We start from the raw sequence: 25,347 nt of genomic DNA, 5'->3' as shown, positions 1-25,347 counted from the left end.
TTCATGTGTTAACTGTTTGTTAGACAAATTGTACATACTACATAAATGATTTACACCTAACTGTTTTTTTTATCTAGTTACATTAAAATATATGAACATGAAGAGATGAGCATTATTCAATCAGATAGCAATAGTTTCAAAATAACATCCAGTATATACACAAACAAGAGACTAGAGGCAACACGGGTTGCAAAAAGAGTTATTCATAAATTATGAACATGTTTTTCAGGTCAAAAGTATGTTATTAAAGGCAATAGAAGAAATATGAACTGCGCTGTCAACAGATATCAACCATTTAAATTTTTCTCTTCACAACTTAGCAAGTGCGCATTTATGAAAACGTCATGTGATGAAGAAGGTCAGCTCCTATTTAATCCTGGCTCTACAAAAGAAGATAGCACCTGTGGCTGTGATTATACACATGAATACACTTTTCTTCATCGTCCTAAAAATATTCAATTTTGCATGCCGGAACAGGAAGATTGTACATGTTACGTTACCTCCTGCCCGCAGAACAATGGATCGTCTTTCGGTAAGCTAAAATATGCAGGACGGTTTAATAAACTGTACATAAACGAACAAAAAAATAATGTTTATTAACTTAAAGGATATATTTAAGGTAAGTTTAGACACACACCTTAAAAAATCAAATACCATCACATTTCAACCGTTACTTTTTTCTTTCAACTTTTCGTTCAACATGTTCAACGATTTCTTATTTTAGCATTTTACCAGTGCACGTTTGAAAAGATATAATTGGTACAAAATATGTACAGCAAAACTACATAATGATTATTTTTCATCTTTTGTAGATAATGAATGTACACAAGATTATATGTTTCCTTCATTTGTTCCATTAATTGCGCAAACAAAGTAAGTGATTCAAGTAAAACTGGCGTATTACCCTTGTTTGGTGTTCAGATAAATCTGTTGATTCTAAATTTCAAACCGTACACGGGCTTATGTAGAAATGTATTCATAAGTACAAACTACTTAGTTAACAAAAATAATAAAGATGATAAAAGTGTACTGATACGACTTAGAGAGTGGAAAATGCGGGGCTATACCATATGTTTTGTCTGTTTTATTTGACTAATAATATTTGACTGTACCCTTGTTAACTTCTTTTCTCCCCATGTTTAACCAAAAAAACTGACACTGGAATATAAGTGTATATTTCAAATAAAATTTCGTTAGATTAGTTTTTGTTATTGTAGATTATTTCTCAACTTACATTAAGTATCCGAGTTCATAACTGTATATTCACTGTTGATTTGTCGTACAACTATAGTTTTCTACGCCAAGCATACCTGCTATATATTGTCTAAGCCGTATTTGTTACATCTTTTTCAACTTCCAACTAATACTTTCACATATTACTGTCACATGCATATTGATACAGTGCGCGTTTGCGTAGTAATAGATAAACCTTGTGTATAGTATGAATATTTACATTAATTGGTCAATGCTCAAGATAGTAGAGGTATAAAAAGCCTACATCCGGTACATATAACTGTTGTATTAGCATATCAAAACATCAGTGTAATGTTGATTTTCTGTAAATTCAGTGTTTACAAAATATTGATTTATTAAAAAAAAACTTATTTCGTCAACTCCCTGGATTACTAGATACTAATTTGCAAAACCACTTTTTGAAATTATCAGTTTGAAATACTTCGTATTTCATTTTATTGTTTTAAATCGAGAGTTACCCTTCTCCTTGTTGCTTTTCGTTTCGTTTTGCCTATGGTCTTTGTTGTCCTTATTTAACTTCGGTTGCCACTTTGATATCTTAACAAGTATGCAATAAAATCAAAATGTTGCTGATTTTACAAACACATGTAAGTCAATGTATATTGAGAAGTTACATCTTTTTTTTTGTCGGGGCTTACGTTATCATGATTTGTAGAGCATCAGAAACTGTTCGTTCCATATTTTTGATATTAATATAACGATTAGATTTGCAAATCATTTGTAACTTTTGTTCACCAAAATAATCACATACATGTACATTGGAGATTTATCCAAAAAGGCAAGGCATTGTTTGATGGATTCTTTTAAATATATCATTTTTAGTATTTGACCTAGTACAAACAAAGTTTGTCATAATAGTTATCAAAGGTACCATAAATTAGTTTACACCACATTCTACGTATTACATCAAATTTACTTGAGTGTGTTGGTAAAGGTAATAGATTTGTCTACCTTGCTTGCTACGTGAACCATGCACTCACCAATAGCTAAGATACAACCTTCTTTTGGGCGGAGTTAATTGTTAAGGGTTGAACCAATGAAAAGTAGGAACAATATATAAATATTGTGAAACCAGTTTTACAAGTAGGTTAAAAAAAAATCTGATTTCAGGTTAAAGATGTTTGATTTGGTAATTCCATTTCAATCAAATACTTATGTTCATTTTTTTTTGTATTACTAAACTGTTTACATATGTAGGTATTTACTCTATTACCTACTAACCGGCCTACACCATATTGTACATAAACACTATGTACGTTTACCATAATTAATATACAAATTAAGAACAATATTAATTTTGCCGACTAGCCCGTCAAGTACTCTGGACGCCGGATTTTATTTTAGATATACAACATGTAATAAATATGATAAACATTGTTTAAGTAAACATCCACTCATTTTATAATCATTGATCATTACAACTAACTTAAGAAAGTTCTTCCCCGTACCAACGGCCAAGACACGCCCAGGAAAAACCAGAGATAAAACCATATATTCTTTGATGGTCATAAAAGCTCTGGAAACCTGTGTTCTACAGCAAAAATATCTTTCGACAGACCGTCTCATAGGGACAACACGAGAACCTGCGTTGATAATGAACTTTCATTCCTAGTCAAAAACTACACTTATAATATGTATAACATTTCGAAATTGAAAATTCAAAAAATTAAAAATATACAATACTCCCACAGCTTTGAGATATTGAAAACTATTATCAAAAATGTAATTTTGATGTGTACACTTCAAAGGACGGCTAGAAAGTGAGATACATTTACATGTATACCTTTTACCTGTAATCAATTTTGATTACAAACAAATCCTGATTGGACAATACCTTATTTACAAACCGTTAGTACAGACATTTTCCCGCTATTACTAGTCGAAGCGCGGGAAAATTCATGTATTTACTCTATTACCTACTAACCGGCCTACACCATATTGTACATAAACACTATGTACGTTTACCATAATTAATATACAAATTAAGAACAACATTAATTTTGCCGACTAGCCCGTCAAGTACGCTTGAAAACTTACAAATATAGGGGGAACCGGAACTGAATCCACAACGTAACCATCCTTGCTACTGTCACTTTTCCAACGACCGTGTCGTTTCCATACCCTATCATTGACATCCGAATTTGCTGCAGCAGTAGCACCACCTGAATGCAATCCAAGCTTCAGGTCTTTTGAAACTAGTTTCAGTCTAGAAATAATGCTTTCTCTGGCTGTAGAATAACTAAGCTTTTTGTTTTTATATATAAGTTTACAATACTTTTAGAACGAAAAATAGGTCTAAACAGGAAAAAATTTGATTCCAAATTGACACCTGAAAGATTTACATATTTCAAAAACATCTCATATGGACAAGCAATGGTATCCCCCTTGGAAATTAAAACCACATTACCATTACGATACTGGTCAGTCTTACTCTTCTGTATATACAAAATTAAATAATCTGATTTAACTTCAACATGTTTACACAAAAGAGAGCTAATCTCATCGAAACGCAAAAACCCAGAAAAAAACAGTAAAATCATTGTTAAATCGCGAACCACAAGTAAATCTTGGCTATCTGAAAACATGCTACACAATTTCAATAACATATCTAATGAAACGGGATCCTTCTTGTGTTTCTTAACAGTAGCCACTCTCTTGGCAGATTCTTGTAATGAATGTAAATATGAATTTTTAGTTGGATCTGCAAAATTACTCATTTCATGCACCCATTTTATACTATATATAGCAGAATTAATAGTGTTACATGTAGCACCAGTGTCAAGCAAGTAAGTTGTATATAAAGCTATATGAACCGGCTGTGCTGGTAAAGCTTGAAAACCATAATTTTTTAATAAATGTTTCCCAACGTTAACGTTTAAATGCATAAAAGTACGATTTTGCTGTATTATCACTTCTACTGTTCACAATATAACTGGACATATGTTCTGCATACTTGAAAAGTTCAGATTCCTCGTCTACTCCGGCTTCTTTAACATCATCCTTAATTTTGTCTCTCAAACCTATTCCTGGAAAACAGAAAATCAATCTATGATAATCTTACAACCTAAAATTCAATACGCATAGCAACGAAATTGAAATTTTGTTTAATCATACCAAATATCCCATTTCGCCCTCTTCCTCTATGAGTTATCCCTGAACCCGGAAAGATCTTATGATTTTTAACAAAATATTTGAATCGGTTACCCTCTGACAAGACCGGCCAATAAGGAGCCGACTTCCATTCGGTTATAACTAACGTACCAACTGCTCCGTCTTTCAACACCTTTTTAACTGTTTCTGTAACTAACGAAGGAGGGGGGACTAACCAGTTATTTTCTTTACCCCAGTGCTGTTTGAAAGCGTCAACACCACTCGTTCCCTGACACCAAAACTTTGAATTAAATTTATCACATTTTTTGTTATATGAAGCCGCAAAGCGATCTACTGTATGAGAACCCCACTCTCTATCTAGCATACGAAACAGCCATGTTTGTACACCCCAGTCATCGCAATCGTTCAACCTACTTAAAGTGTCTGCATGTGTATTATTTTCTCTTGGTATCCATTGCGCAAAAACCGAAACATTGCTTTGTTCACATGCATTTTGAATTTCCATATTTATATCTTGCAAGTGAGTCTTTTTACTACCGACCTTCAAAATAGTTTCAACATTCTTATTATCAGTATGTATTTTTACACTTTGCCCATTCAATGTAGGCAAATTAGTTTTCAAAACCCTATGAACAGCCTCAAGTTCTCTCCAAGTAGAACTCATGTTTGTTTCATGTGCATCCAATGCACCAAACATTTCTACCATTTTGCTGTTCCCTGCCTCGGCTATATATCCTCAATAGCCTTCACCTGAGGCATCCGAAAACATGTTTACATCACATGCTCCGTTTGTCAACTGACTAAATAATGCACCATCCGCATTTAACCTTACTATGTTTGATAACCAAAACTCTAGTTCTACCTCTGCTTCTGGAGTAACCCAGACCGGTGCCTCCCATGATGTTCTATCCTGAACACAATCATATGCATACCGAGTCCTTAACCTTACAGTTGTACCCAACACACCTTGTGTAGATATTAACTGACCAACAACTGAAGCTAACAGTTTTACTGATATCACACGTTTGTCTGGTAACCTGTTACAAATGCAGGATACACATTTTAATATCCTGTTAATTCTCTCATCCGTTATTCTAATTCTACCTTCAGAAATATCCCATACCATTCCCAAAAAGGTTATCACCTGAACCGGGTTCCAGTTACACTTTTCCTCAGCAATAATGAAACCAAAATCAATTAAGTCTGCCCTTATTCAATGGCTAACTTTGGTGCATTCATCATAAGTGTCAGCACCCCCTAAACCATCATCAAGATACATTAGGATCCTAATACTGTTAGATCTCCAATACTTTATAAGCTCTCTTAAGACTTTTGAAAATATAAAACCTGCTGTAGCCAAACCGAAACACAAAACATTAAATATGTAAAATTTAGACTCCCATTGAAAACCCAAATATGTTCTGTCTTCCTGCTGTACCAATATATGATGATAAGCTGACTTCAAATCAAAAGAAAACAGATAATCACCCTCAGAAAACAATTTTCTTGCAACAGTTGCATCTTCATATTTATAGCTAAACTGATATAAATGTGGATTGATGTGACGACAGTCAAGCACTAATCTAAGTTTTGACTTGTTACCTGCAACCGTTAATGGATTAACAACCTTAGGCTGTACAAATACTTCTGATATACACCCTTTAGATACTAATTTCTCGATTTCAACTGTTACAAATGATTTGTTTTCTTTAGCTGATCTATTATTATCTAATAAAACATTCTCAGGTAAAGTTTTTAACGGTAACATATACCCTTTTTCAATAACATTTAAAATGTAATCACTTGCTTGAATGATTTTCCATTTGTTTATGTGTTTTCTCAAACTATTAACTGGTGATTTAATTGTATCAACCTTTGTACGTAGATCATCTACGTGTACTTCTATATTATTCCTATATAAAGTATTAATATTACTTATCTTATCATTTTTTCTTTGCTGTTTCTCAGGACATTCCTGTTTCCAATGACCTTTTACACCACAATTAAAACATCTGCCTGGTTTTCTTGTCATACTAGTAACTGCTTGTTCTGCTGGTTGTACGTAGGGATGCACTCGTCTAGCTTTCTTTGTCTTATCAGCTTTCACCTTTCTTTCCGCTCTGTTTTCAGCCTTGTACAATTTCCTTTCATCCTCAGAATCATCTGCAAGCGGGTTGGTTTCATATTCATTTACAACTCGCCAGCCCAGCTTGGATGAATCAGCAATACGTATTAACTTTTGTCTATAGTTCATTAAAGAAATACCTTCCGCTAACTTCTCCTTGGCTTTGCATACGGTATCTGGCGTTGGATTGTTACTGTCCAATATACTGTCTGCTTCTTTCATTTTGCTGAGCACCTTCACGTTTTGCTTAAATTGCTCTTCATTCCCTCGTTTCTTGAATTTGGGTCCATCCGTCAAGGTAGCTTCTATCTTGGAAACCTGTGTTTCTGCAAGCTGTTGTTGTTGCACATGCATCTTTCCCATTTCACTGGATATAATCGAACGCATTTGGTTCATCATGTCATTTTGGTTTACCGTCAGAATATTCGAGACTTGAATTCTGATCTGCTCTTGAAGTTCGGCGTCCATTTTGATGTGTACACTTCAAAGGACGGCTAGAAAGTGAGATACATTTACATGTATACCTTTTACCTGTGATCAATTTTGATTACAAACAAATCCTGATTGGACAATACCTTATTTACAAACCGTTAATACAGACATTTGACAAAAAAAATTAGTTAAATTGATTGAAAGAAATTTCAACTGTTACTTTGGAATACATTTCCTTTTTTAAAAAGGTTATCACGGACTGCTATGAAAATTCTATTAACATGATTACATTAAATTCTTGGTTAATAAAAACAAAATTGACCTAGTCTGAACCGTACTCGACCTAGTCTGAACCGTACTCGACCTAGTCTAAACCGCACTCGACCTAGTCTAAACCATACTCGACCAAGTCTGAACCAACCTAGACTTATTTTTTGTATCTATCAACTGAATGTAAACAATTTAGGATTTTTTTAAATTAAAAAAATGAAATTTGAACAACAAATCTAAATTTAATCAATCATAATATAACTTCAATACAATATTAATCAACACTTAGGTAATAATATATATTAACTTTAAAATACAAATAAACCAGCTTATCAAATAATCTAAAAAAAAAAAAAGAATTGCGACGAACAAATGACTAATATTTACAATATTTATTCAAATTTTTTTGAATATTTCGGAAGTAATATATGGTAACTGGAGTATTTTCACCATTAACTTAGTATAGATGTAGTTGAGTTTAATTTATAATGCAGTGAATGCTTTTTTTTTTATTAATATATATATATAAAATAGTATATAAAACACTTAATAAATTTAAAAAAATGAGAGCTTAATTATTTTGTTTTTATTAACCAAGAATTTAATGTAATCATGTAAATAGATTTTTTTATAGCAATCCGTGATAACATTTTTTAAAAAGGAAATGTATTCCAAAGTAACAGTTAAAATTTATTTCAATTAATTTAATTATTTTTTTTTGTCAAATTAATATGGCATACATAAATTACTTTGATATGTTTTAATTACCTCAGTAAATGGTTTACAGGTAAAAAGAAAGTCCTATTTTCTTAAATTGATTTTTCGTGTTTTACTTATCTAGTACATACATGTATATTCGAAAGGCCTTGTTATTTAACTAAAAAAGGATGTTGCAAATTTGAATCAATGTTATTTAGAATTTAATACCTTTGACCAGGTGTAATCTTATTTATGAGTTTAATTGCCCCAAGCAGAGAATATTTTTTTATATTTGACCACTAATTAGAAAAAAAATATTTATTTATTTATTTGATTTTATCCTTTTTTGAAATAAATTGTATATAACATATTTCGTTTCATCCTAAATATAATCATAGATATATTTCTAATATAAGGTTAAAACTTTTTTATCAATTTTGTTGGTTGTTGTTATATCATGTTAGTTAAAAAGAAATTTATTTAAACAGTTAAAACGTAGAGGTTTTAAGTCTAGTATGGTTCAGACTGGTCGAGTACTGTTCAGACCTTTGGTTAAGTATGGTTTAGACTGGCAAAATAGGTCAAGTTCATGTCGAGAATGGGTTAAGACTGTTTAAGACAGGTCGAGTAATAGTTCAGACTATTTTCAACGGCAAAGATAAGGGTCAAGTACGATTCAGTACAGTCAAGTATGGTTCAGACTGGGGTCGAGTAATGTCAAGTAAAAGTCAGACCAATTCAGACTGGTCGAGTAAAAATCAGTACAGTCGAGTACAGATATAGGCCATTTCAGACTTTAATGGTTTGTAATGTCTTGATCCATCAGTATTGTTTGATACATTTATTTCATCTTGAAAGATTAAAGGTAGATTTAACCATACTGTTATGAAATTGTCAAGTTAAATAGACCTGATTTATATGTTACAGGTCAAAACAAAATGAAACAGTGACAAATGGGAACGTTGATGGTTTCACATACAATTTAGTACTTCCAACAGGTTTGTTAATATTTTGAACAAAGTGTAGTTATCAGTTACTATAGGAACTTACCGTGTACTGTGTAAAGAATGAGTTAATATTACATTAATTTAAACTAGTAAGCTGGTTAATAATGTATGAAAAGTAGTTTAACGAGGTTCTTTGTTTGTATTGTTGTGTCTTCGACACATTTTCCATTTTTCCTCTCAATTTTATCTGAAAATATTTTGTGTTATGAAAATGTAACGAAACTTATCAAGCGAGAATAAACAAATATAAAGCTTATCAAAGTTTATGTTCAATTACGTATGGGGATTCTGTATTTCTTTCAAAATTATTGAGTGGCAGTGGTTTAAATATGCCACCCATTGATTTCCGTTTTTCCCACGAAGACTTAAAATATAACAAGTCTTCAATGAACAGTACACTTTATCATACCGAACAGACTAGGATATATATATCGGTTAGTTATTTTGTTTTTAAGACTTCAGATCTTTGTCAAAAATCATACAACTGTGTGAAGTCGAAGGGAAATTTTCAAAGCAAATGCATGATAACGTTTGTAAGATTTAAAAGTTAAATGAACAATTCCGTGTTTGCACCTCTTTTAATACATAATTCTTACAATTATGTCGAACTAAATCGAATTCTTTTTCCAATTAGATCGAAATATTTTATCATAAAAATGTAGTCGAATTGTAACATTTCATAGAGTTTTAATGTTGTTGTTTTCTCAGAACCATACACACGTCCACCCTTTAACCAGTGACACATTAATCAAAATGACTTTAATGTTAAAAATTGCTGTACTTATTATATAATTGTATTCTACTTTGCGTCATAGACAACTAAAAAACTTATTAAGTCGTTCTTTTAACCAGAACACCGACAAAAGATATCAGGCACACTTTTATTATCAATTGATAACATTTATAAAATCTGTATATAACATTGTATGATACCGTATTCAAGTGTCACAGTTTAAGTATGGTTGTAAAGACATTTCGTAATGAAACTAGTAAAAACAAGTATATGCAAATACCTGCATATTATATATTTCTCCTGTCAACTATGTACTACAATATTGTGTTTAACAGTTACCCGTATCAAAGATATATATTTAGCTCAAAGAATAATGTTGCGGTACTGCTTGCCATTGTCGTGTAAATGTATTGACATGGTTTAATTCTTTCAATTTAAGATTTTTTAGGAACACAATGATGATAGAGCTGCGTACTCCCACATGATCAATATATTCATATATAAGTATAATATAAGTTACTTTATGTACTTTGCTAATACAGATTTTTTTTTAAATTTTAAGGAAGTAACAAAAAAGCAGCTGCAATAGCAGCATGTGTAACATCAATGGTAGTTATCGCACTTGCCATGTACCGTAAGTTTATTATCCTTTTCCATGAATGTTTGTAGTTTCGTTTTTTTGTTGTTGTTGCTTCTCCAGTTCTCAACATTTTTGTTTGTAATCACGTACCCATACGTAAAATATCGTTTGGCAAGTTGTACATCAGTGCGTGCAGTACCAGAATATGTGGAACACATAACAGTAGGTGCAACATCTTGAACAAATTATAGCAAAGTAATGCCGTGAAAAAAACGATGCAAGCTTCCTTAAATTATTAAAAAAAAATGGATTGATATTAATTTTATAGAAACACATTTAAGTCGAGGTATTCAGCATCAGCGATGAGTATCAAAGAGTCTATTATATATATACATGATATACGGACGATTTCAACGACCATTCTTTAAGATACTAGCTTGCAAATAATATCAACGTTACGACCTTTATTATTTTATTCACTTATCAAACAGTATTACCTTATGTCTTACAACAGCAAGAAAAGATTTGATGTGTTGCATTTCTACAAAAGTGAACTGTATTTGTAGCTGGAAATTGATTTCCACATTTGTTGTCATTTTGTCATTTTGTTACAGGACACTTAAGCAATGAGAACAAGAAATGTCTTAATTAGCGTAGAAAAATAACCATACTATTTCTCAAATTTCTCGAATAATCTAGAATTTAGGATGAATGTAACGGGTAGCTTCTTTCTTTAATAGTTTTAACATACATTAAGAAGATTGTATAATTGCATATGAGACACCTCGCCACTAGAAAACAAATCATCGCTACTGTTCTTGAAAAGTAATCTATATTAGTCCCCAAATTGACAAGCGTCAAACAAATCAAATGAGAAAACTAATGACCTGATACCCAGTAGCGACATATTTTCGGGGTCTGAGATCGTTATACACTAGTAAGTCGCAATATTTGTTATATTGTCGAGTGTGTCCTATTTCCTATCTTTACTGAGTGGGATTTTTAAGCACGGAGGGTGACGCATGCATAGCAAGACACGTTGTTGGAGATCATTCGATTCCCTAAGTTATTGTTTGCAGATTTGTATTTTTTTTATTCGATTAACAAATTTCGAACGTTGGTAAACAACATGGTCCTAACTTACATACACAACCACGTAGATACAAGAATCTTGTCTTAGGGAGGGATACATCCTTCTTTGTAAAGGATCACTCTGATTCAAACAAAAAAATATCTGAAACTGATTTTATCAAGATACTTGATTTCTTGATTGACAACATAGTTGTTACGTTCGGAGGACGTGTTTTTGAACAGACTGTCGCCATTACAATGGAAACAAATTGTGCCCCTCTTCTTATCGACTTGTTTCTTTATTATAATGAGGTTGACTTCTTGCAGGAACTTCTTAGGAAGAAACATAAAAGTTAGCAATATCCTTTTACTCTACTTTCCGCTATATAGATGATGTTCTTTTACTAAATAATTCAAAATTTGGTGACTATGTAGAACGCATCTATCCTATCGAACTAGAGATACAGGATACTACAGATACAGTTAAGTCGGCTTCACATCTTGACTTAGATCTAGAAATTCACAATGAGGGTCGGTTAAAAACAAAACTTTACGACAAAAGAGAGGATTCCAGCTTTCCGATTGTGAATTTTCTATTTCTAAGTAGCAACATTCCAGCAGCACCTGCATACGAGGTATATATCTTCCAATTGATACGATATTCTCATGCTTGCATTTCCTATCATGATTTTCTTGATAGAGGGTTGCTCACAAGGAAGCTATAAAACCAAGAGTTCCAAATGCTGAATTAGAAATCATCCCTTCGTGAATTTTACGGAATAACCGTTTCACAAATAATATCAGACATGTTCCTTACGTCGTAACTACAATTCCCTTCACTTTCATGAATGTGACCTACCGAATAAGACTATTTACCGGATTTGTTATTACATAAACAACTTGACGGGTGTCACATACGGGGCAGGATCTGCCTACCCTTCCGGAGCACCTGAGATCATCCCTACTTTTTTGTAGGGTTCGTGTTGTTTATTCTTTAGTTTTCTATGTTGTGTCATGTGTACTATTGTTTTCTGTTTGTCTTTTTTCTTTTTTTAGCCATGGCGTTGTCAGATTGTTTTATATTTATGAGTTTGACTGTCCCTTTGGTATCTTTCGTCCCGCTTTTACATACTATCATGGTTCAGCATAACAGAACCTGACCACGCACATTTTATTCTTAACAAAAAAATAAGAACAAATGTCATGAGATCAAATACTTCATAAATTACTAACTTTCGGTCACTCCATACGGCTTTCATCAACTAGCAAAGCCCAAACTGTATAGTCAGCTATAAAAGGCTCCGAATGAAAAATGCAAAACAATTTAAACAAGAAAGCTAACTTATTAGAATTTGAATCTGCTTAATTGTTGTACAGTTATGTTGAACATGTTGAATATGTTGAACGCATCTATTTAGATCGAACTTGAGATAAAGGATACATCAAATACAGCTGAGTCTGCCTCATATCTTGACTTACATATAGAAATTGACAACGAGGTTCGGTTAAAAACAAAACTTTAAGACACAAGTTTCAGCTCCCAAATTGTGAATTTTCATTTCGATGTAGTAACATTCTATCAGCGCCTGCATACAGTTCGAAGTGGTGAAGTTGAAATCATCCTTTAGTAACATCTACGGACGCCATCACGAGTTAGTTGAGCGTTTTTCACATATGATGACGCATATTCTTATTGTTGTAACTCCATCACCTTTTCCTATTTCCCGAATGTGATTTACAGAATAAGAATTGTCACCGGGTTTCTACTTATATGAGTAACACGACGGAGCACCTGAAATTATTCCAAGTGTTTGATGGTATTCGTGTTGCTCAGTTGTGTTTTTTTAGCCATGTCGTTGTCAGTTTATTCTCAACTTATGTCCGTCAACTTATGTCCGTTATGCATCTGTTATCTATCTTTCATTTCATTTCACTACAATATATATTCAATAATAAAAAGTATAGGGTATCACCAGCCCGGGAAATCAGCACTCCTGAGTTGACATGAATTATCATTGATATAGTCATATTTATAAATTAACTGTTTAAAAAACTGTATATTTTTGAAATACGTAGGCTTTGCTACCTTAATAATAGATTGCTTTAGCTGTATTTGGCAATACGTTTAGAAATTGTTGGTCCTAATTGCTCTTCAAATTATTTGGCATTTTTATTAATTGTATTTTCGATCGTAACTTCAATCCGATTATCTATGATGAGTTATCTATGACAGACGGATAAATGTTTTATGTTTTTACAAATTGAATTTAAATTTTCTATTTCATGGAAATATAAAAAAAGTTTGATAATCAAATAATAAGTGTCCTGATTCTTCTTTTCCAATGAACTTTACATCAGTAACATTAAAAGAAATCATAGATACTATAATTAAAAATATGTACGACAGACGCGCATTTCGTTTTTAACAAAACTCACCAGAAAAAACGTAAACCAAAAAATAAAATGAGTACGAATTTAAAAAGCATTCATGACCCGAAACTAAAAAGTTTTGCCAAATACAGAAAAATTAATATGTTCGTACATGTAACAAAGGATAGCCGTGACAGTATGCACATACACATGTCACCGATATATATATATTGAAGATGGTAAGCATAATTTCTTTCAGATAGTTATCATGTGCGGATGGATCACATTAGAACATGTAGAAATACGGGAGATGAGATAGATGGAACATGTGGAAACCAGGAGGGATTTAACGTATAGTTCACATAATTCATATTGTTAAATACAAAATAATCGCATTATCTTTACATCAATCTTTGGAAATTAGTATGACGTTCATTATCACAGAACTGGTATACATTTGTTTAGGGGCAAGCTGAAGGACGCCTCCGGGTGCGGGAATTTCTCGTTACATTGAAGACCTGTTGGTGACCTTCTGTTGTTGTTTTTTTTATATGGGCGGGTTGTTGCCACCTTAATACATTCCCCATTTCAATTCTGAAATTTTTATCTAACAGGAAGTAACAAATGCTTTTTTTAGTTGGTGTTCCTGTAATGTAATTGCATTGTTTTCCCTTTCTCGGTAGGTACAAACTGTTTTCTTTAATATCAAATGTGCGTTGCTATACTTAATGGTTCTCTGTATCTTATTTCTGGAATTTCGTAGTGTATCTATCTTAAAACTGGAAGTATATTTATGATTAATTGTCCTTAAAAGTGTTGGCAAATTTGTCGAATTACATGTTAACAGTTTTTAATTAGTCTTAGGGACTATTCAAGAGCACCATAATTAGCTAACCTGCGAAGTTGAAAAAAATAATTTTAGTGATCTCATTTAACCTAGGCAATTAGAAAAAAACGAGAACAAAAAAACGCGGAAAATTCAAAACGGAAAGTCTCCTAGGAAATTGCAAAATTAAAAGCTGAAAAACTTCAAACAAATGGATAACAACTGTCGTATTCCTGATTCGGTACAGACATTTTCTTTTGTAGATTGCTAACGATTTAACATTGCGAACGATAAAACAACAACATGCTTTTTCTAAATCGTATTAGTTCAAAATATATTTACCTCGTCATGGAAATCTTGAAGTGATCTGTGTAAGCTTTCAAGCTTAGTGTGTACGTTCTGTAATTTCTGGTAAGATTCCCTTTTCTTCATACGTTCTTACACCTTTTAGCACAGCTAATTTGGACCCTGAAGTTCAGAAGAAAGAAAAATATAGTGTTGAATAGCCTTTTTCAAAATACTTGAGATATTGTTTAAAATCATATATTAAGTAATAATTTACTTAAATCATGTGCAATATATGAGCAAACCTTGCATTACATAATTGAAAAATGGACATAATTTGAATATCTGACATCATTTCTTAAACAAATGTTTTCATTTGGCGTGTTTTTTCTTCATGACAAGTTTTTGGTTTCATTTTAGGCGTTATGTTAAGAATTTACATGTGTACAAATTAATTTAATAAAAAAATATATGTTAATTGACTCACGAATAATGTTTATCCTATTTTGACTATTTCATTAATTGTGACTGTTTATTTAACGCATCATGTAAATGTAGCGGAATTTGACGAGACTGTTATTAAAGTGAGAGGAATCCACCATTTTCTACATTTCAAAATGCCTGTACCAAGTCAGGAATATGACAGTTCTTGTCCATTCGTTTTTGATGCGTTTTGTTTTTTGATTTTGCCATGTGATTATGGACTTTCAAAATTAATTTTCCTCGGAGTTCAGTATTTTTGTGATTTTACTTTTAAGTAAATGCTGTTTGTATTTGTAAATGTTTTTACAGTCAGAGGCCTAGGTAGCTGCAAAAACGTACAGAAGGAGGCGAATAATGATAATGACAAAGATGTAGATGAACATTAGTTAGAATATGAAATAATCATAATTAATAATAATTAATAATAAGATGTCTTTTCCATCTTAAACAAATGCATTTAACATAATGTGTTTTTAGTACTCCTTGTATACATACTAATAACCGAATATGTTTAAAAGCACATACTCGGGCACATTATGTATCAAATGAAGTCGGGTGTCGAAAGTGTTTTTTTTTTCTCTCACTTAAACCGCATTTAAAGATTCAGTAGCTTTGGACATCAGAATATGTTGAATTGAATATTTGTATATCGATTCCTTAAACTATGACTTCGTATTTTTTGTGCACCTTTAACTCTTTTAATTTATGCGTATCTGCATGTTGAGTATCTGCTTTGTTAAACGTGTGTATGGCTTTAGGACTTGTATCTTTTTATTCGTTTTTGATGCGTTTTGTTTTTTGATTTTGCCATGTGATTATGGACTTTCCAAATTGATTTGCCTTTGAGTTCAGTATTTTTGTGATTTTACTTTTTTTTCCATGTGATTTTTGTACTTGTCAAAAGTAAAATAATAAAAAAAAAATCCGAACTCAAAGGAAAATAAAAAAAACGTCCTACACACTACAAAATGCTGATAGTCTTAAAATACCATATTGTGTGCTCAACCAGTAAGGTCCAGCACAGAGTTTACTTATCAAAACGCAACATAATCTCGACAGTTTATAACTGTACTTAATGTATTCGACTGTGGTCGTTTTTACCTAATAAGTCTGATTAAGTACTTGATATTTTTGGTATAGTCTGAGTATGGTCTCGATAAGTCTTGACTCCGTCTTAAAGCGTTACTATCTTTGTCGACAAGTCGCGATCAGTCTCGATCTCTAAATTTAGTCTAAACTTGTCTGAATCAGCCCATCTATTTCTATTATATATCTTACAAAATTCCAGGTTATTTTGTAGTTTTGTTCTGAAACTGAAAATTCTAACGTTTTTATAGATTAATTTAATCTTTTAATTTGACAGCAAAGACTAAACTTCAAAATAACCTGGAATTTTGTAAGATCAATATATATTTGAAATAAATGGTATGATTCTATCATGTCTGAACTAAATTTAAAGGTCGAGGCTGAGTCATATGCAGACTATACCAAAATTATCAAGACTTAATCAGACTTACTGTGGATTCATTTATTTTCGTGGGCACCAATTTTCGTGGATTGAGGAAATCTTACATGTTCGTGGATATTTGATTTCGTGGTTTTGTCGAAATCTACATACAAGCCTTTTGAAATTTTGTCATTCGTTAAACATGTAATTTCGTGGTTCAACTGTTCCCATGAAATCCACGAAAATTGGTATCCAACGAATAATAATGAATCCACAGTATTAAGAAAATTCGAGACCACAGTCGAATACAGTTAAAGTACAGTTATGTAATTGCGAGATTATTTCGAGTCTTGTTAAGTTAACTGTGTGTTCGACCTAATGGCGGAACACACAATATGGTCTTTTAAGTTTGTTTTAGATCTTGAAGTGTAATCGGAAGGCAACATTTAAAGCTCAAACACATAAAAAGAATTAAAAACAGCTGTACTATTCCTGACTTGGTACTTTCTAATATAGAAAATGGTGGATTGAACCTGGTTAAAGCTAGCGCTTTGTTTGTACAATTTTGAAAAGAACACATTGTTTCAAGGGAAAGCAACCAGAAATAATCAAGTCATTGTATTTATATAATGGCTTATGATATAACGTTTCATTCTCACACAATAATTTGAAATTACTTCACAGTTTGCTACTGATAGAATATAAATAAAAGGGTTGATGAGGAATAAAATGTAAATGTTCTTTTCAACTAAATTTACAGTCCAAAATTGGCGGCAATGAAGATGGAATTGAACGAGATTCCGCTTATGACGAAGAGGAATATGTAAGTTTTAATGCTTTTTTAAATGATGCGTACCCAACATAATTTTATGTTAGTTCACTGAACTAGTATATATTTGTTGAGGGGCCAGCTGAAGGACGCCTCCGGGTGCGGGAATTTCTCGCTACATTGAAGACCTGTTGGTGACCTTCTGCTGTTGTTTTTTTATTTGGTCGGATTGTTGTCTCTTTGACACAATCCCCATTTTCATTCTCAATTTTATTGTATTTATTTGTCAGCATATCATGCTTATTTTTTTAGTAAAATAAGTACAATGTCAGCAATATATTAATAACTAAAATGTTATTGATGACACTGACATGTTCGACTAATTACGGACATGCATGATTTTTTACTTAGCTTTAATTATCTTGACATATGATGATGACAGGTGTGGAGTTTTGTGTGTATATTTGTTTATTCTGTTCGATTGCAAACCATTGTGTGAATGATGCATAGAAAGTACATTATTAAATTCATCCGTTCTATGACAAATCATATACATATATCCAATAATGAAAACAGCTTTAATTTTCCAAGATAATGCCATATTTAGACTAGCAAAACATACAAAAGAAATGATAAACTAGTTGTGAAAGACTTGACTTAGTGCAGGTTATTTACCATTTATATTTAATCATAGAAAAGGAAATATTATCAAGGAAGGACAAACTGTCAAGTTGGTATATATGCATTGTAAGCATCTGTTTCTATGGCTCTTGATGGTTTTGTTTCGGTGCAAAGCAATATATTTATGTTTATATCGTATTCACCTGTACATATTCAAATTAAAAGATGAAGCTTACATATATATATAAATTTTTATATCACACAAAAGAACTGATTGTAGTTGGTGCAAAACTCACAAACCTTAAGATGCTTAGGCATTATTTCCACTACAAAAAATCCATAGAAAAAATTAAGTTGATCATTGAAAAGCAAAAGTGCTATATGGTATATATGCTCCGGAAACAGTATTATGGGATAATTAATGATATTAGTAGCAACAAATAAAAGGAATATGTCAATTGGACATGCTTTGGTACTATATTTGCGCTTAAATTTTTACTTGAAAACATTTTTGATCGCTTTTGAGATTCCGTTTATCGTCAAAATATTGGAATTCCAATGAGGACTAACTGTGCACCACTTATTGCGGACCTGTTTTTTTTTTATTGATATGAGTTACAATGTATGACTGAAATCAGAAAAAAACATCTAAACAATATTTGATACAAAAATTTAACAATCCTTTTAGATATTTGGATGATATATTGGCTAGGTTAGAGGTATAGGGGGAGGGTTGAGATCTCACAAACATGTTTAACCCCGCCGCATGTTTGCGCCTGGCTGTCCCAAGTCAGGAGCCTCTGGCCTTTGTTAGTCTTGTATTTTTTTAATTTTAGTTTCTTGTGTACAATTTGGAAATTAGTATGGCGTTCATTATCACTGAACTAGTATATATTTGTTTAGGGGCCAGCTGAAGGACGCCTCCTGGTGCGGGAATTTCTCGCTACATTGAAGAACTGTTGGTGACCTTCTTCTATTGTTTTTTTCTCATTTGGTCGGGTTGTTGTCTCTTTGACACATTCCCCATTTCCGTCCTCAATTATATCTTAATAATTACGACTTCAGTATTTTATACTAAATAAATTTATCCTGCTGAACTTAGTTTAAATAAAGCTAATACTAACAATCACTACTACCCTTTCCTCGATCTTGATTTTTTTTGTAATGTGTTTATTTGCAAAGAACTTCATATATAAAATAATTATAGTAAAGAAGTTCATAGTACATGAGAAAAATCGAGACAAGTACATAAAGTTGAATTTTTGAATCCCTCTATAAACGTATAATACTATTATTAATAATTTAAAAAAAGAATAGAAAATCTAAATCTGAGGTGGCATGGATTGGTTAGATATTTTTATTACGTGAAAGTTAACTTATAAAATCATTATATTAGTTGGAACCAGGGGATCCAGCAGGTGTACGCTCTTTGCAATGGTTTATATTTATAAAATTATATTTATTCAATTAACGAATTTTCTTTAAGATAATCTCTTAAGGCTACACTATGTAATTGTCCAAATTGCATTTTTGTTTTGTATATATAAAATTTAGTTAATAGTATTATGAGATTTCTTATGTAGTTTTTCTAATCTCCATAAAAAGACAATATCTAAATCAAGTGTTAGTTCAATTTGGACTTTTGAACATATCCATTTATTAAGTTCTTCCCAAACATCAAAAAATTTTTTGACATGCCCAGAATATGTGTTCAATAGTTTCTATTGAGTCCGCACAGAAAGTGCATTTATTATTTTGTGAGACTTTAATTTTGTAGAGAAATTTATTAGTTCCCAAAATCTGTGATTAATCCTGTATTGGAGCCACTGTAATTTTGAGTTTTTAGTAATGTAAAATGGAAGTCTGTATATTTTATTCCAAATAATACTATGTCTATTTAGGAGTCAGGACCACTCTCCTCGATCTTGATATATATATATATCATTATCGGAAAGCTTAATACAAAAATATATGATAAAAGAGATGATTTTTCATTCCCTATCGTTAATTATCCATTTTTAGATAGTGACGTTCCCTTGTCGCCATCTTATTGTGTTTATGTATCTCAACTTGTACAATTCGCTCGTGTATGTAACAACGTCTCAGATTTTAGCGAGATAATTGTATGTATTACTGAAAAATTATTACACCAGGGTTTTCGATAACACAAACTAGTCAACACATTTACTAAACTTTTTCATCGGTATAAAGAAATAATTCGTAAATATAACTCAACATGCAGACATCTTATACGTTCAGGTATTTCAAATCCAATCTTTTGTAGTAATATTCTTTACAAAGCACAAAAATGTCAGTATTCACCTCAAAAACTAACAAAACCATTTTTAACAGTCTTATTTAGAAGGGATATAGTTACGATACTGTTGTCAGGTCATTAACAATTGCATAGTTTGGCTTTAATATTGATTCGCTTATAGAGTTAATTTTTATCTTTCTCTCACTTAACTGTGCGTATTGTTGTGCGTTTTTTCTACACTGGCTAGATGTATAAAGGGGGGGGGGGGTGAGATCTAAAAAAAGACATGTTTAACCCTGCCGCAATTTTGCGCCGGTTCCAAGTCAGGAGCCTTTGGCTTTTGTAAGTCTGGTATAAATTTGAATTTCAGCTTCTTGTGTATAGCTCGGAGTTTAGTATGACGACCATTTTCACTGATCTAGTATGTATATTTGTTTAGGGACCAACTGAAGGACCACCCGGGTGCGGGAATTTCTCGCTTCATTGAAGACCCATTGGTGGCTTCGGTTGTTGTCTGCTCTATGGTCGGGTTGTCGATTTGACACATTCCCCATTTCCATTCTCAATTTTATCCCACATTGAATGTCGGGTATATCATTTTTACTTTTAAGTGTGTTTGAGTTTACTGTTTTGTCCTGTAAATAGCCAAACAATAGAGTAAATCTTTCTCTTTCTCTCACTGTTATCATACTTTTGTTTTCGAGCAAAACCTGATAAAATATAAGGCTGACACATTAATTATTTTATTCGTAATTAATACCAATTAAGAAAAGTCGGACACATCAGTCTACAATTCTCATGTTATTACTTTCATGCCTTTAACGACACATTTTACTGAGATTTTTGGTTTAGCTTAAAGCATATAGCATGTTTGTGTGTTTGTTATCAAGGATAATTTGTCGTTAATCCCGCAATTTTTTTTTATCTTCAGTAAATTTAAAGCAAACTTAATATTACTAGTATGGTATATATGTTCCGGACCATATGAGTATTTGAACCATATGCGTATGGTCATGACCATATGGGTATATACTCATATGGTCGGGGGGTAATTAACACTCTGTTACAGTTTACATTTAATACTTCTAAACTCTTCATATGGTTTAACCGTTCATCAAAAAGAAGCTATCATAAGTGCAATTTTATTATTATATTATAATAAAGAGATAAGCTAAATAAAATTAGAAGTTTCTACTAGTTAATTTTACTTACTTGTCAAAACTATAATAAACACATTTTATACTTATGGTCGTTACCGATGGTCATTACCGATGGTCAATATCGAATAGTTATTGCGAGTGGATGGCAATATTTCGACTTACAAAAATAACTTCCAAAAATTTCTTAATAAACTGAACAATATTACACAATTAACGAGTAACTGGAAAGTAACATAGTTTATTTAAGTGGTTTGTGAATATGATGTATTGCAGTCATGTTACGATATTTGAGATCAAGAGCTTCTTTAAAAAAAAAACACCATAGACATAGACATATCGGAATGGCCCAAGACCTCTGTGTCACTGTACGAAGAGCTACAAAAAGTCTAGCTTTTCACTCGCAAACAAAAGGTGTAAAGGAAAAGATCGTGAACAACCAAGACTTGCAAATGCCAAAAAACTATGATACCGTATGGAAGTAAATGTCACCCAAGCTTACATATAAGAATGTATAACTAACGATGAAAACTAACTATGGCATCAATATTTAAATTTTACATAGTATTTGTATTAGAAAAATAATACATTGTCATGTTACCATTTTTTTTTAGAAAACGTTTCTGTATTATTGAAACTTTTATAATGTATTTTGAAAAAAATATACTTATATGGTCCAAATACTCATATGGTCCGCCCCGTTAATAACCAAACGAGTATAATACTCATATTGGCCGACCATTCGCGTACGGTCGGACCATACGCGTATGGTAGGACTATATGAGTATACGCGTATGGTCCAAATACTCATATGGTCCGGAACATATACATCTACACATTCTTGGATCTACAATATGTCGATACTTGTAACTTGACATTGTACAAGGTATATTTTTCTCTGACTGTTTATGACATGAAATCCATTGGATGTTGGATGTGTACGGATTGATATTTTAGTCTTAGATGCATGATTTTTTTTGTATTAGTTGTTAGTGGCTTTGAACTAGCTGTCGGATATCTGCGAGTACTCTCTGATCTGTTCATTGTGTCTTTTTGTTGTCGGGATTTACAAGTACCCGGTCACATCCACTTGTATTTTGACCATCTGATGAGTTAAGCCTTTTTCAACTGCTTTTTATAGTTCTTTCGTATGTTGTACTGATTTCCAATTTCCAGGTTAGGGGAGGGTTGGGATCCCACTTACATGTTTAATCCCGTTACATCATTTGTGTATGTGCCTGTCCCAAGTCAGGAGCCTGTACATCAGTGGTTGTCTTTGTTGATGTGTTACATATTTGTGTTTCGTTTATTTTTTATATAAAATAAGGTCGTTTGAATTATTTTACATTGTCATATCGGGGCACTTTATAGCTGAGTACGCGTTATGAGCTTTTCTCATTGTTGAAGGTCGAACACGAACGGTGAACTTCGGTTGTTCATGTCTGTGTCATTTTGGTCTCTTGTGGACAGTTGACTCATTGGTAATTATACCACATCTTTTTTCTATATTTTATATTTTTCTGGAATATTGTGAATGTCCTTATACATTTAAATTTGTTGGTTTGTAATCCAGGAAAGCTATCCGGACACACCAAATTATATTAAGTCATTTTCATTTTCGATCGTATTTTTAAAAGGTCAATAAATTAAACATTTGCGAGCGTATAAGTATGACTTTCAACAGTTTATTGAGAGTTTCAAATTAATAATGACCTTTTGAAAAACGTTGAACATGTTGTTTTTTTTTTTATGTAAAACTGTATATTTATCTGATTGGTTAAAGTAATATTTAAAATTTATTCACATCTCAGTGTTAATTAAGCTTTAAATTGTTCATACAATAACACGTCTTGGTTGATGTTTTGATAAGTTTGACCCAATAAGAACAGTTTATTATAAACACTATAAACACATGCATGCAAATTTGTGATGTAATCTTTTGAAAAAGTCATCCAAATCTATGGTAACTCTATACCTGTTTAAAAATTTAAAAGCTGCGGCTGCTTAATAATGTCATGTGAGATATTATAGATTAAAAAAAGTAACTCTGACGCAATTGATGTTAAGTTGTAACATTAAATTACACACTACATCTACGTTGAATAGAGCTAAACTGTTGATTATATATTATTCTATTGTATTTCAGACAACAACAACACGTTTTGCTGTTTTGACTGATAAATTGGAGAAAATATGTTCAAAACTCGATACTAATATTGGAACAGCAATTTGTCAGATAAAGTCAAAAGGTGATCGTTGTAAAGAAGTATTTAATTTATTAGTAGCTGTTATAGACTGTGTAAAACATGTTAGAACACATGAAATAAACATAGAAGAAGGCGTTAAGCTGATAAAGGTTATTTCAGATCAAGCTAATACTATTTGTGGAGATGACATCGATTGCATTCAAATACCAGCGGCACTTTTGAAGCTGATATGGCCAGTCCGATTAACGAAAATTGTTGAAAATGACAAATTGCCTGTTAAGTTGAATAAAGCAATTGTAGCAGTTCGAAATAAATTTGAAACTCTTTCTGGAAGTCTAAATGAACCTGATGACCAACAAGACAGTATAAACACTGTCGAGGATATAACTAAATTTGTCGAGGATTTACAGAAAAAAATTACTTCTTTAATTTACAGCAAAAATACACAAAATAAAAATGAAGTAATAAGAGTGCAAAATAAATCGCACGCATTAATTAACCTTTATATGAACATACAGTTTTTGAGATCTGCATATTGTATCAGATACTTCAGCCGTTCGTCCGATAATATAGAGCGAATGTACAAAGAACTGAAGAATATAGAAGAAACCCAAAAGCAATTCCTTCAAGTTTTTGCACAACCAACAGAGGAAACTGTTGCATTTTTTGGTTTATTTTATCCATCAAATTATGAACTCATCAATGATTATATGGAGGTTAAAGGGATTGTACTTCAAGATCTCTCACATGAGTTGGACAATCAAACGTTTGCAATTCGTCCACAAAGATGGCTGGAGCATTGGGCAGTAATGTCCAACCTTCCTGCAGGAACAATATGGAGTACTAAAAAATGTAATAATAAAAGTGATATTGTTTTCCATTTTAAATTAATATCGAAAGTCGACAATATTTTTCTAATCAGTGCAGTTCAATGGCCTTCTTGGTTTATGTATATGAACAAAAATGGAGCTGTTAGAGGTCAAAATAAAAAGACAGGTTCTAAAAGAGAATGGAAAATAGTTGGTTTGGGAGAAGAGAAATACATGATGTGCACGCGAAGATGGCCAAGCAAATTCATATATATGGACGGTGGAATGTTTGGGAAAGTTTTTGGTGGATACAAACCCAAAGGATCTAAAGGACATTTGATTTTAATAGATGAAAACGAAATTGTTTTTTAACGTTTGTTTTGCAATAAGGTTATTTATATGGCTCATTTGGTAGTACTATGAACCAGACATCAGTCTTTTGCAGCTGTTTCTATTGTTTTGTTGATACATCACTATTCTATGTCATTGGAAATAAGCAATCAAAACTATTGTTTCCAGTGACGATTGGTTTCATGAAGCATGTAACTAGTTGTTATAGTTGTTATTTGTTAGTTGTCTTCCAGATTTTGGTTATGCGTATCCTTACTGTTAAACTTATTGTTGACCGTATATGAAATTGTAAAGTGAATGTGCAAGCTGTAAGAGGACATTTAAGACCCTTGTCAATTACATTCCCATGAATAGACCTCACAGAATGAATTTAAAAGTTTTTCAAAATAAAATTAAAAAAAAACGATATTCGATTAGGAAAAGACTTCTATTTGCAAGATTTTAATGTTTTTTAACGACAGTTTTGCACCGATAGTAATCAGA

At 32.1% G+C, this 25,347-nt stretch overlaps 2 protein-coding genes across 2 annotated transcripts; one reads left to right on the top strand and one right to left on the bottom strand.

The window, feature by feature from the left end:
• Window positions 1-437: 437 nt before the first annotated feature.
• Window positions 438-25,347, top strand: LOC134696754 (uncharacterized). Its single transcript, XM_063558691.1, has 7 exons — window positions 438-532; window positions 813-873; window positions 8,819-8,889; window positions 10,194-10,265; window positions 13,912-14,003; window positions 17,454-17,516; window positions 23,644-25,347. The coding sequence occupies exons 1-7, from the start codon at window positions 466-468 to the stop codon at window positions 24,883-24,885; spliced, it is 1,668 nt and encodes a 555-aa protein (XP_063414761.1). The 5' UTR covers window positions 438-465; the 3' UTR covers window positions 24,886-25,347.
• Window positions 5,579-7,005, bottom strand: LOC134696851 (uncharacterized). The gene has a single exon (XM_063558806.1). It carries the CDS (start codon window positions 6,956-6,958, stop codon window positions 5,579-5,581), a length of 1,380 nt encoding a protein of 459 aa, XP_063414876.1. The 5' UTR covers window positions 6,959-7,005.

Source organism: Mytilus trossulus, chromosome 14 (assembly GCF_036588685.1).
Source record: "Mytilus trossulus isolate FHL-02 chromosome 14, PNRI_Mtr1.1.1.hap1, whole genome shotgun sequence".
Lineage (NCBI taxonomy): Eukaryota > Metazoa > Mollusca > Bivalvia > Mytilida > Mytilidae > Mytilus > Mytilus trossulus.
The sequence above is the reverse complement of the archived record's forward strand: the minus strand, read 5'-3'. Positions and strand labels throughout refer to the sequence as shown.